Source organism: Podarcis raffonei, chromosome 8 (assembly GCF_027172205.1).
Source record: "Podarcis raffonei isolate rPodRaf1 chromosome 8, rPodRaf1.pri, whole genome shotgun sequence".
Taxonomy (NCBI): Eukaryota; Metazoa; Chordata; class Lepidosauria; order Squamata; family Lacertidae; genus Podarcis; species Podarcis raffonei.
In genome coordinates, this window is record NC_070609.1 from 71,803,607 (window position 1) to 71,817,244 (window position 13,638).

Consider the following 13,638-nt stretch of genomic DNA (forward strand, 5'->3'; position numbering starts at 1 on the left):
GAATGGCCAGACTGCCCAGGTAATGCAATCAGTGACCATTGTCAGGTATCCCGGCAGACAGGATTTCTGCTGTAGACTGCCTCCTTCTGTGATGTATGGATGATGTTGGGGGAGTGGTCTTGGGCTACAGGGTGGGCAATTTCAAAAGTCTACATAAGGGCTTGTGCACCATTGTTCTGGGTTCTCTCTTCCCTCCTGTGTGTGGTGAGTGCGGACCCTGTTGCAACAGTTCCTTGAATAAAGATCAGGCTTACTAGCCGCTTTGCTTCTCAATATACTCTGGTTGGCCTCTGTTTTCTCCTACCAATAGGGAATCCACGTAAGGACTCTATATGAGCTCTGGAATACCCCATAAGGGAAAGGGAGCAGTTTTTCTTCTAACACCTACCTAGTAATGTGGTAGCCGCACCACTAGACCGGATCTCATGAAGGCAAAGAGATAATATTAACAGCCCAGCTTCCCCCTCTTTCATACCTGACACCTCCCACCCACAGCAACACTGATGCACCTCGGAGGGAAGACGGATCATTTAATTACCTTCCCAGCTGCCTTTTAGCATTGCAAATGAGGCTGGGAGAGTTGTAAACAGCAGTGAGTTTGCCTTCCCTTGAAAACTTAACCGGATTCTTGGCTGACAAGGGTAATCATTAATGTAGATTAGCGGAATACATTCAAAGGCTGATAAGATCCATCTCTCCGTGAGCATTTCCAGAAGCAAGTTTTATACAGATGGGTTGGGTCTGTTTTGAGCTTCTTTTCCACGGGTCCTTCGTAAGGTGATGGAACAGTGCCAACCTTAATAGGGGTGGGACTGGAAAGGAAAATTTGGCATGGGTCAGCCTTTCGAGTGGATGTTGCACCGGTGGTATAACTAGGGGCCAGGCGGTTTCTTGCAGGTAATGTGGGTCTCTTAGACATCAAGGGGCATTTTAACACTTTTTCCCCCGGCTGCAATTCTAAATAAGATCTCTCCTCTGAAGCTGGTTCCATGCACTGAGAGAAAACAACCACCCTCTCCAGAGGCATAGCTCAAGAAGAGAGATTTTCCTCTGAGCTCTGTGAGTGCTGCTTTCTCCCAATTGAAGTGCAGAGTGTTTGGGGACCGGGACATTCGCAGGGAGACCAAAAAATGCTTGTTTACGGAACTATTGTACTACCAACCTTACTGTATGCTTGTGAAACATGGACCACTTAAATCTCCATCTCGAACTCCTCAAAAGAATCCATCAAGGGTGCCTCTGAAAATTTTTATACATCACTTGGGAAGTTGTTGTTGTTTAGTCGTTTAGTCGTGTCCGACTCTTCGTGACCCCATGGACCAGAGCACACCAGGCACTCCTGTCTTCCGCTGCCTCCCACAGTTTGGTCAAACTCATGCTGGTAGCTTCGCGAACACTTTCCAACAATCTCGTCCTCTGTCGTCCCCTTCTTGTGCCCTCCATCTTTCCCAACATCAGGGTCTTTTCCAGGGAGTCTTCTCTTCTCATGAGGTGGCCAAAGTATTGGAGCCTCAGCTTCAGGATTTGTCCTTCCAGTGAGCACTCAGGGCTGATTTCCTTAAGAATGAATAGGTTTGATCTTCTTGCAGTCCATGGGACTCTCAAGAGTCTCCTCCAGCACCATAATTCACTTGGGAAGACAGGTGAACTAATAGCAGTTTACTGGAAGAAGCAAATATCCTACATGAACCTGTCTAATCCTCCTCTAAAGCAATCTCAGTTGATGGTCATCATCACTGAGATTCCCAACAGCAGCTCACTTAAATAAAAAATAAATAAGCTATTGATGTATATGTAGATCTTACTGATTGCTTTTGCTCACTTATAAAGTCATTTATATGCAGCCTTTCAGCCATAAAAGCAGCCCTCAAAGTGTATCACAATATAAAAAAACCCAACACATTAAAATGCAATAAAAACCAGTTCTAAATACAATAAAATCAGGAACAGGTGAAGGGAGTCACAGCATAATGAAGAGCAGAGAAAGAGCTTCGAACCAGACCAAAGCCGGGAGAAATTAAAGACTCTTGACAGCTCATCTAAAGCTTAACCAAGTTATCTAAATCTTGAAAAGAAAAGGATTACGAGTTCTGCTGTGTCGTTAAACAAAACATGATGCGCCCTTGAGTGTCATGCCCACACGTGACATCTCTGAGGCTTATTGTTGGGGGTCGTATCCAGTTAAGTTGTTGAAATGCATGAACCTCGGTTAGTCCTGTCTGTTAACTTCAATGTGTCTACTCTGACCGGGCTGCAACTCTGAGATCCTGAATTAGGTGCACATATTTTATATATCACTCAGTTGGTTAGAGCGTGGTGCTGGTAACACCAAGGTTGCAGGTCTGATCCCTATAAGGGACAGCTGCCTATTCCTGCACTGCAGGGGGTCAGACCAGATGATCCTCAGGGTCTCTTCCAAGTCCACAATTCTATGGTTCTGTACATGCACCTGCCAACTGTGGGTAACTCTTCATGCAACTTGATGGTGGGCTCTGATGCACAAGTTTATTCCATAATAAACTTCATCACAATAGGCCAACACCGCCAACCCATCTAGAAACTGGATTTTGCTCTTAAGCGACTCCTGCTCACTTGTACTCAGAGCACCATCTTGTGGGCAGCTGGATAAATGGTCCTTGTTTTTACAACAGGGGCATGGTGATGACTCAAGCGCCATTCGCACCAGACACTTAAAGCTCTATGATGTCACACTGTGTGTGTGTAATTTTTATTAAATTTTCTGTTTTACAATTTTGCATACTCATTGAAACATCCTTAAAATATCAATGACTTGCCTTCTTCTCTTTCCGTGGTACATTTTGCATACCACAAATCCCTGCATATTTCACATAAATGAAACCATTCAGGATCCCATTAGTACAGCCATCAAAACTTATTTACACTGTTGAATTTATCTTAATGCTGCCAACGTTTTCAAGTGTACAAAATTTCCCCCCATATATTCAATAAACATTTTCCAATCTTCTCCAAACGTATGTTCTTCTTGTTCTCTTATTCTATATGTTAGGTCTGCAAGCTGTGCATATTCCGTCAGCTTAAGTTGCCATTCTTCTTCAGTTGGGACCTCGCTCGTTTTCCATTTGGGGGCTAACAAAACATGGGCCGCAGTAAATAACCTTTTTTGACACCTGGGAATTTCTGTCTGAAATATACCCAACAGAAAGAATCCTAGGAGCTGCTGCCGTTTGTTAACTCTGCTGAGAAGGGAGTCTTACAGAGGGCTTCTTCTAGGTATCTGTGTCAGGCCCTGTCTGCATTATAGATTTAAAGTCGTATCATACCACTTCAAACCGTCATGGCTTCCCACTAAAAATCTGGGAAACGGTGGTTTGTTGAAGGTGCTGAGGGTTTGTTTGTTTGTTAAACCACTAACTACGAAAGAACTCTCATAGCCCAGACTTGATCTGCCAGGCAAAGCTGTCTTGTCACTCCCAGAAAGCTCTGGGTGGGTGACCTGGGACCAGAGAGATGCCAACTTTAGCAGAATGAAACAAAACAACACCAGGAGATCTTGTTACAGACAGTCTGGCATGCTCCGACATGCCTCCTCGGCGAGGTTCTTCCTGTTGCGCAGCGACCTGCTATTCCTCACAGCACTTGATCTTCTCAGAGGGGTCGTGCTTCAGGGCTTGGGTGCAGGGATGCAATAGCAGGGATTTAAATCGTAAGTGTTAAATAGTGGGTAGACATGGCAGACGACACAGCGATTTCTCCAAAGCAGCTCTTTATTTTGTAAGCTGGAATAGAAACTGAACAGCAAACAGCTCAGCCGGCCTGCTTTTATAGGCAGCCAGCTATCAACATTGTAGCAACAACAACCCAGGGTTTCCCGCCTAAAATAACTGACGTGGACCTGAGTGAAAACTATGTACAGTATCCCCCTGCTGGCCCAGGGTGAGAACTTCAGTACATAACAATAAACCTCTTTCCACTGGGGCCCAACAAGGTAACTTCTGGCATTCTGAGTACCAGTGCTCAGTTATTGCTGCTCTTGTTGTTGCCAACTTACCAGCAATCAGGTGGAACAAGTTGCTTGTTTTGTTGATTGCCTCAATTCCCATCTGCCCCACATCCTCCCCCAGTGGGATGAATATAGCAGCTTCAAGAGAGTCATTAAGACCAGGGAAATGGCTTGACGCCCCCTCCTCCTCAGTGCCCCTGCCCACACCAAAATCAGAAGGCAGAAACAGGTGCGGCGTGAAACTGGATTGCATCCTACACCATTAGCAAGTCAAAGCAGGACCTGCTACTCAGTGTTCCAGCACAGAGCCCACTGGCAGGATGCTCCATCCCGTTCCACCTCTGTCCAGGTTTTCCAAAGAATCCACCAGCCTTCCACGGATGACACTATAATTAATCCCTCTTGCTTCTGAACCAGTGGATGGTCCATTAGGGCAAACAGAGCACTGCCCCACCAATCTTAGTCTGCCCACCCAGCCCCCTGCCAGCCTGCTTACTTACAGCTAGACTAGGGGTAGCCCTGCAAATCCACAGTGTGTTTAAAGCACATCCAATGCACATTTCAAGCATCTCTCTCTCTCTCTCTCTCTTTCATATACACACAGAAAGAGAGACATGAATCCTGGGAAGTGTGGTTCGCTTATGGTGCTGGGAAATGCAGCACTGTGAGGGGGAAACTCACGGAAGCCTCATGTAGAATGCATTGCAGTAATCCGATCTGGAAGTTAGCAGAGAATGGAATGCAGTGGCCAAGCCATCTCTGCCCGAAAAGCATGGGGAAGCGAGGCACCTCTAGTGACAGTGCTGATTCAGGGAGGAGCATCCCCAAGCTGCTCACCTGCGCAACACTGTCCAGGGCAAGCCATCTCCCCACCTCCTGGGCATGAGAACTCAGTATACAGAACACCTCTGTCTTTTCAGGATTCGGTTACAGTCAGGAACATAAGAAGAGCCAATTCAAAAATCAATTACTGCCTTTGATCACAGGGGTAGAGCATAGCCATCATGGTTATTAGTCTTCGTTAGCCCAGCCCTCCATGAATTTGTCCAGTCCTCTTTTAAAACCATATAGCTTGGTGGCTTCCACTGCCTCCTGTGGAAGCGAGTTCCGTAGTTTAACTGGGCGCTACATGAAGAAGTGGAATGTGGGTGGCGCTGTGGTCGAAACCACTGAGCCTCTTGGGCTTGCCGATCAGAAGGTCGCCGGTTCGAATCCCCACGACGGGGTGAGCTCCCGTTATCTGTCCCAGCTCCTGCCAACCTAGCAGATCGAAAGCATGCTAGTGCAAGTAGATAAATAGGTACCACTGCGGCGGGAAGGTAAACGGCGTTTCTATGCACTCTGGTTTCCATCACGGTGTTCTGTTGCACCAGAAGCAGTTTAGTCATGCTGGCCTCATGAGCCGGAAACTGTCTGTGGACAAACACCGGCTCCCTCAGCCTGAAAGCAAGATGAGCGGCGCAGCCCCATAGTCGCCTTTGACTGGACTTAACCATCCAGGGGTCCTTTTACCTTTACCTGAAGAAGTACCTTCTTTTAACTGTCCTGAACAGTCCAATATTCCGGTACATTGGATGTTCACACAGTTATGAGGAGAAGGATTTTTTTTTTTTTTAAAGGGCCTCCATGTGAAAAAGGTCCCTCCCCCCCCCCCATCTACAGTTTCAGAACTTCGACTTGGAAGAGCTCACAAATGTGCCCTAGGCACGGAGCCAAGAAGTCTGTCAGGCCAATATCCTATTAACCATTAGCGGTCAGCCACCCCTCCCTCTTCTTAGAATCCATTTAGTCATTAAATAAACAGCTCTCGGTACACTCCAGAATGCACGGATCGTAACAAAACAAGGAGGCGAAGGGAGCTGGCTGGCTGGCTCTGCTTCTGAACGGGCTGGATATTAACGGGGCAAAGGCTTTCGGGGTTAAAATATGGTCTGGTAGCCGGTTTCCTTTCCATAGGAATGGTCCATTTGTGTGTTCGATCGAAGCTTTGCTTGCACAAACAAATCTGAGAGTTGCTGCTCTGAGGACCCTCCAAGAAGCAGGAGAGACGACCTTGGGGCATGAGGACAGCCGAATTTTGGGGAGCAAACAGCCGTACACGCCTCCTCGCACTCAGAACCCACGAGATAAGAGAACCGCCCATGTTTTGTTCAGGAGCAACCTCAGAATAAATAAAAGAGTGCTAGTCGGCCGTGGAAGAGAAATGACTGGTAAGAAAAATATATTTCTCTCTCGCTCTCTCCATTAAGTGATAATGTTCTCAAAAGGGAGGTTCAGTTCCTCCACTCTTGGCTGCTATGTGCAGAAATGTGATACTCCCCCCACTCACTTTCTAGATCCAGTATGATGCCCTGGGATATCAGAAGGTCACATGCTAGGCATGGGGTGGGGCCAAAGGCAGAAGTGGGTGGAGCAATGGATGTAAATTTTGCCCATGCACAAGAGGCTAATACTGTGATAGTAATTTTGAGGTCTTAAAGGTAAAGGTAAAGGTAACGGGACCCCTGACCATTAGGTCCAGTCGTGGCCAACTCTGGGGTTGCGGCGCTCATCTCGCTTTATTGGCCGAGAGAGCCGGCGTACAGCTTCCGGGTCATGTGGCCAGCATGACTAAGCCGCTTCTGGAGAACCAGAGTAGCGCACGGAAACGCTGTTTACCTTCCCACCGGAGCGGTACCTATTTATCTACTTGCACTTTGATGTCCTTTTGAACTGCTAGGTTGGCAGGAGCAGGGACCGAGCAACGGGAGCTCACCGTTAGCTATATGGTAACGTTAGCTATATGGTAATGTTCATAAGTGTACCACCCAAGCACAGGAAGACCGACCTGAAACCATTTTGAGTCCCAAACTGACCAAGGAGGGGGGGGTCAGGGAGCATTTTGATGGGTGACAGACTATCAGGAAAGGCAATCAGATAACTGGCAGACAGGAAAAACAACATTCAAATTTCTGTTTTAGACCGCCTTTTCTGTGATGTAGGTATGATGTATCTGAGGGGGGTGGTCTTAGGTTACACCCCTTCTGTGATGTATGTATGATGTTTCAAAAGGACGTCACGCGCATGCGCATAAGCGACGAATCGCGACCTGCGCACGCGCAGGCGCTGGGTGCGTTCGCTTCAGGATGCGAACGGGGCTCTTGAACGGATCCCATTTGCATCCAGAGGTACCACTGTAATTTGCTCTTAAACTGTAACACGCCGTAAATTTTATATCTATATTCCACAATCATTCCCATGTCTATATTATGGCCAAATATGTATTGTCAAGATTGAGAGCATCTTAACAGATTTCTTGTCCTTCTTCCTGAGAGGCACCAGAGTCGAAGCTGAGGCAGCAAGGAAATGGATGGTGCTGAGTGAGGAGGAGGATGCTGAGGAGGGGACCCTGACTGGGGAGCACAGCCACGAATTTATCCCCGAGAATCACCTGATCCCGACTGCTGTGCAACCGAGCTGGAAGGAGCTGCACCGGGCGGCCCGGAATGGACACACACATCTGGTCAAGCAGCTGTTGAAGCAAGGGGCCGACACAGAGAGCAGGTGAGGCGAGAGGGGAGGGCCCTCTGCTGCCCCTTCTGGTGTCCTGGAGGAAGTGCAAGCACTGGACCTATGGTAGCACTGCCTATGAGTCAGCAACGCTATCAGTTAAGAACAGGAAGGTCCAACTTCCATACCGTCCAATATTTCTCTGATGAAAATAGGGACATCCTATAGTATTATATCTATACCTATATATCTATATCTACCGTATTTTTCGCCCTATAGGACGCACTTTTTCCCCTCCAAAAATGAAGGGGAAATCTGTGTGCGTCCTATGGGGCGAATACAGGCTTTCGCTGAAGCTTGGAGAGCGAGAGGGGTCGGTGCACACCGACCCCTCTCGCTCTCCAGGCTTCAGGAAGCTATCAGCAAGCCTGGGGAGCCCGCGGGAGTTCCCGCAGGGCTCCCTAGGCTGCGGATAGCAGCCTGCCGCCCGGCGCGCAGGGCGCCCTGAAGCAGAGCACCCCTCCCGCCGGGCAGACATCGGCAGCGTGGGGAGACCTGCGGGAGTTCCCACAGGGCTCCCCACGCTGTGGATAGCAGCCTGCTGCACGGAGCGCGGGGCGCGCTGAAGCAGAGCGCCCCGCGCTTCAGGCAGACATCGGCCAGCCCCACAAGCTCGGGGGACAGCGGGGAGGCACAGCACCGCCATTCCGCTTTTCCCCAACCTGGTTTTGGGGGGGAAATAAAGGGGGGAAATTTCCTTTATTTCCCCCCCAAAAAAACTAGGTGCGTCCTATGGGACGGAGCGTCCTATGGGACGAAAAATACGGTATATTATTTATATTTATATTCCGTGCTATTTTCTAAAAAATGTTTAGGGGTACAATGGTACCTCAGGTTAAGTACTTAATTTGTTCTGGAGGTCCGTTCTTAACCTGAAACTGTTCTTAACCTGAAGCACCACTTTAGCTAATGGGGCCTCCTGCTGCTGCCATACTGCCGGAACACGATTTCTGTTCTCGTCCTGAAGTAAAGTTCTTAAACCAAGGTACTATTTCTGGGTTAGCGGAGTCTGTAACCTGAAGCGTATGTAACCTGAAGTGCATGTAACCTGAAGCGTATGTAACCCGAGGTACCACTGTACTCTCATTTTGACTCAAGAAAATCACCACTTTATAGTTCAAACCGGGAAAAATAAATACAGTAAATGGAAAAAAGTACAAAGAATCACAAAATGTTTAGGGGTATGTGTACCCCTGCGTCCCCTCCAGAAAAAAGCACTGATATTTATATTTATATTTATATCCCGCTCATCTGATCGGGTTTTCCCAGCCACTGTTGGCAGCTTCCAACATATATAAAAATGTGATCAAACATGAAGCATTTAAAAACTTCCCTTGGCTCAGGGGGTCGCATAACCCCATACCCTCCGACATCTCTCCAATGAAAATAGGGACTTCCAAAGGGGGGAAAATGAGACGTTCCAAGATCAAATCAGAAACCAGGACAACTGGCTGTAAATCCAGGAAAATAGGGACACTTGGAGGATCTGAACTTCTTACACCAAGGGGGCCGCAACAGTAATTCGACACGAAACCTGCAGGCGGCACACTGCATTGTTGCATGGGAGGGGGAGAGCGGGACCCTAATTCACTGCTACCCCCCCAAAAAAAAACCCTTCGTGCAGCCTTCCCAATATTGGCTAAGTGAGGAACTGGCTTTGGGAAGGAGGCAGGAGGCTCTGGCAGGGTCCCAGAACCCTCCCACCTCCTTCCCAAAGCCAGGAAAGCGCTAACCAGGCTTTGGGAAAGAGGCAGGAGGACTCAAGGGCTCTGTCAGGTCCTGTAGGCCTCCTTTCCAAAGCCCAGTGCCTCACTTACCCAACTTTGAGAAGGCAGTGCAAGGGCTGCAGGGGGGGCGTCAAATGACTGACACCAGGCAGGCTCCCTCACCTGCTTAAAAATGTCTTAACTTAGGGAAACCTATCCACATAGAATGTGGATGAGTGTTTTAACCTGGTTTTAAAGCTTAATGTTAGTGTCAATTAATTTTTGAATGTTCTAAATACAGTCAAAATTCGGTTCCTGAACGCTTCCGTTATCGTACGTTTCAGCTCCCGAACACCCTGAAATATACTCAGAGTCGCGAAGTGATTTCATGCTCTTTATTCAGCTCATAGTGGTGAGGAGGAATGAATGAAAGTCCCCTCAAAGTATCTGCTTTATATACATTATTTACACAATGGGCTGCACATGATTGGCTAATTCCGGAATTCTACTGTAAGCCAATCAGGTTGTGGATTCACTTCTATCTGGAGCATGATTGGGTAGTTCCTGCCAACCAATCATACTGCTGCATTGTTCTAGGACCAATCAGACTGCTGCATTCTGAATCCTATTGTTCTAGGACCAATCAGACTGCTGCCTTTTGGATCCTATTGTTCTAGGACCAATCAGACTGCTGCAGTTTGGATCCTATTCAACTGAGTACATAACACACCCCAAACCCAGAAGTAAGTGTTCTCGTATTTGAACGTTTTTCGGAAGCCAAACGTCCAACGCGGCTTCCGCTTGAGTGCAAGAAGCTCTTACAGCCAATCGGAAGCCGCGCCTCGGTTGTCGAACATTTCAGAAGCCGAATGGGCTTCCGGAACGGATTACGTTCGACAACCGAGGTTTGACTGTAGTTGTTTTCAACGGTTTGTTTCATTCTCCTTGCAAACTGCGTCGAGGTTGCTGTTCCGTTCCGTTTCACAACCAAGCAGTATATAAATCTTACAAAACAAATAAGTAATGAGAAACCACCCTTTCAGAGATGAGAATGGCTGGACGCCTTTGCACGCCGCCTCCTTGAACGGTAGTGCCGCATTGGTGAAGTTTCTCATCCAGCGTGGAGCGTTGGCCAACGCCAGCGACGCTTTCGGCTACATGCCTCTCCACTGTGCCGCTTGGAGCGGCCACAGCCAAGTGGCGGAGCTCCTCCTGCACCGGGGTGCAGCAGCGGAGGCGCCGACCAAAGGAAGCCTCACCCCACTCCATTTCGCCGCTGCCAACGGGCACATCCTGGTGGTACAGCTCCTCTTGCGGAACAGAGCTGACCCGGCCGGCCTCGACCGTCGCCAGTGGTCGGCCCTGCATTGGGCAACGGCCAACAACCGGTTGCATATTGTGGACCTGCTGATATCGCAGGGCGTCAGCCCGGATTTAGGAAGCGGAGGGAGTGTCACACCACTGCACGTAGCAGCTGAGAGCAGAAAAACAGAAGCTCTGAAGTTCTTGCTTGCCAAAGGCGCCAGCGTGAATGTTCAGGACAGCCTAGGGAGAACGCCGCTCTCCATCGCTGCTAACAACAGCCATCATGAGGTTAGATTATTTGTTTGTTTGTTGTCTTTATACAGCCACGGGTGGGAGCCTGTGGCGTTCTCCAGATGCTAGCCAATTAATTCTTATTGCTTTTCAAAGATTTTAACAAATTAACAGCAAATTAATACAAATTTAATACAAATTTTAAAGCTGACTTGCTATGTTGCTTCCATGTTTCTCTTCCCTCCCTTACTTGCTGCTGAATGTTACATACTTCTCCTAATTCCATTTCAATACTTAAAATATTTTAACATTTTATCATTCATTTCCCCCCTTCTTCATTTCCCATCAGTACATATTTCAATTTCTGCTTAGACTTTTATACAACTACAGTGGTACCTTAGTACTCAAATGGCTTGGCTTGCAAACAAATCGGCTCCTGAACGCCGGAAACCCGGAAGTGAGTGTTCCGGTTTGCGAACGCTTTTCAGAAGCTGAACGTTCAACACGGCTTCTGCAGCTTCTGATTGAGTGCAGGAAGTTCCTGCAGCCAATCAGAAGCCGCATCTTGATTTTCAAACCATTTCGGGAATCGAACAGACTCCCAAAACAGATTAAGTTCAAGAACCTAGGTGCCACTGTATTACATATTCCCAGAATATCAAGTAGAGTTACTCTTCACTTTGTCAGCCCACAAAAATAATTGGTTATAAATCAATATTCCACAAATATTGGAATATGCCCTCCAGATGTTGGTGCACTACAACTCCATGATCCCTGGCCACATTGGCTGGGGCTGATGAGAGCTAGAGTTGTCCCCTTCTAAGGCTGTAAAATCTTTGAAGGGGACATGGCGGTGAGGAAGCATGGCTGTCAGGGAAGGATCCTGCACTTCGGTTTTGCCATTACAGTATGGTGGAAAAGTCATAAGCATGCATTTCGCTAAGCAGATGTCAGCAAACTTTTCAGCAGTGGGCCGGTCCACAGCCCCTCAGACCTTGTGGGGGGCTGGACTATATTTTGGAGGGGGAAATGAACAAATTCCTATGCCCCACAAATAACCCAGAGATGCATTTTAAATAAAAGCACACATTCTACTCATGTAAAATCACGCTGATTCCCGGACTGTCCGCGGGCCGGATTTAGAAGGCGATTGGGCCGGATCCGGCCCCCGGGCCTTAGTTAGCCTACCCATGCGCTAAGGTGTGCACCTAGGCTTTGGGGAAGATTTTTTTTTAAGCCAAACATGTATTGAGTACATACTCATACTCAATCATAAAGAACATTCTTTTTATTCCTCAAAGAAGCTAAAACTTAAATTTGCTTATTTATTGTTTTTTTTCTTCAGAAAAAGAAATAACAACTAAACTTTAATTTAAAAAAAATTAAAAAATGAAACACAAAACACCAAATTTTTTTGCCAGGACTTTACAAAGATACAGCCAATGTACATGATCTAACCAGATAATGAGCTCACCCCAACTGACCAAAGCAGAGCAAGGTTTCTTCATCTTCCTGTCCTAGAGAATGAGCAAAATGGTGAAGAGCAGAGACAGACACAGGCAGGAGAAAAAGGCTGGAATGGACCTTCAGCTTCTACTTGAGCTGCTTCCAGAGACAGATGTAGGAAGAAGCAGATCCATTCCAGCCTTTTTCTTCTGCCTGCGTCTCTCTGTCTGCTTCCCTCCTACTCCTTCCCCCTTAGTCTCTCCCCTATCGTGCAGGCCACTTATGGCAGCTCAGGGCCCCCCGAAACATTAGAGAACTTACGGATGAAGTGGTGTCCGGGGCTTACGTGAGTCCCTCGTTGTTTGCTGTACAGTGGTACCTCAGGTTAAGTACTTAATTCGTTCCAGAGGTCCGTACTTAAGCTGAAACTGTTCTTAACCTGAAGCACCACTTTAGCTAATGGGGCCTCCTGCTGCTGCTGCGCCGCCAGAGCCCGATTTCTGTTCTTATCCTGAAGCAAAGTTCTTAACCTGAAGCACTATTTCTGGGTTAGTGGAGTGTGTAACCTGAAGCGTATGTAACCCGAGGTACCACTGTATTTTCCTCTCCCTTTCACTAGATGGTGAAGCTTCTGCTGCAGAGTCAAGCAGCTGTGAACCTGACTGACCGCTACGGCTGCACTGCCCTCCACAAAGCTGCGACTGAGGGTCACCTGCCAGTTGTCTCCTCCCTGGTCTGGGAAGGTGCTGCGAGCATCGATGGGAGGGACCACCTCAACCTGACTCCGCTTCACCGGGCTGCCAGCCGCGGCCACGTCGCCGTCGTCAGCTTCCTCCTGGACGAGGGGGCAGACGTCAACGCCGCTGGCTGGCTGGGCAAAACCCCCTTGCACCTGGCTGCAGAGAAAGGGCACTTTGCTTTGATGGAACTCTTGTTGGCAAAGGGGGCAAGCCTTTTCCAGAGGACTCAGTGGAAGGAGACAGCGCAGGAGCTGGTCTCAGAGAGGACAAGTCCTGGAGGCATACTTAGCCTGGGGGACCCTGGGCCACCTCAGTCTTCCCCCTCCTGTAACTCTATAGCCTCCTGACTCAGCCCTCTGCCTGGTCTGATCACATATTAAATGCTTGCCTTTTTAGTATTGTTATTTATGGTTTGATGTACAGCGGTTCAGTTGTAACATCGGTACGGTACTGGTGGGTGGGTGTATGAGAGCCAGTCGGGTATAGCAGTTAAAATGTAATGATAATAATTTATTATTTATACCCCACCCATCTGGCTGGGTTTCCCCGGCCACTCTGGGCGGCTCCCAACAGAATATTAAAAACACGATAAAACATCAAACATTAAAAACTTCCTTAAGCAGGGCTGCCTTCAGATGCCCTCTAAAAGTCAGATAGCTGATTATTTCTTTGACATCTG

General features: G+C 47.9%; 1 protein-coding gene across 1 annotated transcript; it reads left to right on the forward strand.

Moving 5' to 3' along the window:
• The first annotated feature begins 7,219 nt into the window (after positions 1-7,219).
• ANKRD65 (ankyrin repeat domain 65) lies at positions 7,220-13,363 on the forward strand. The gene is given in 4 exon segments (XM_053400745.1): positions 7,220-7,237; positions 7,239-7,525; positions 10,281-10,830; positions 12,839-13,363. Coding segments are annotated over 4 exon segments (1,323 nt in total). The 3' UTR covers positions 13,307-13,363.
• The last annotated feature ends 275 nt before the right edge of the window (positions 13,364-13,638 follow it).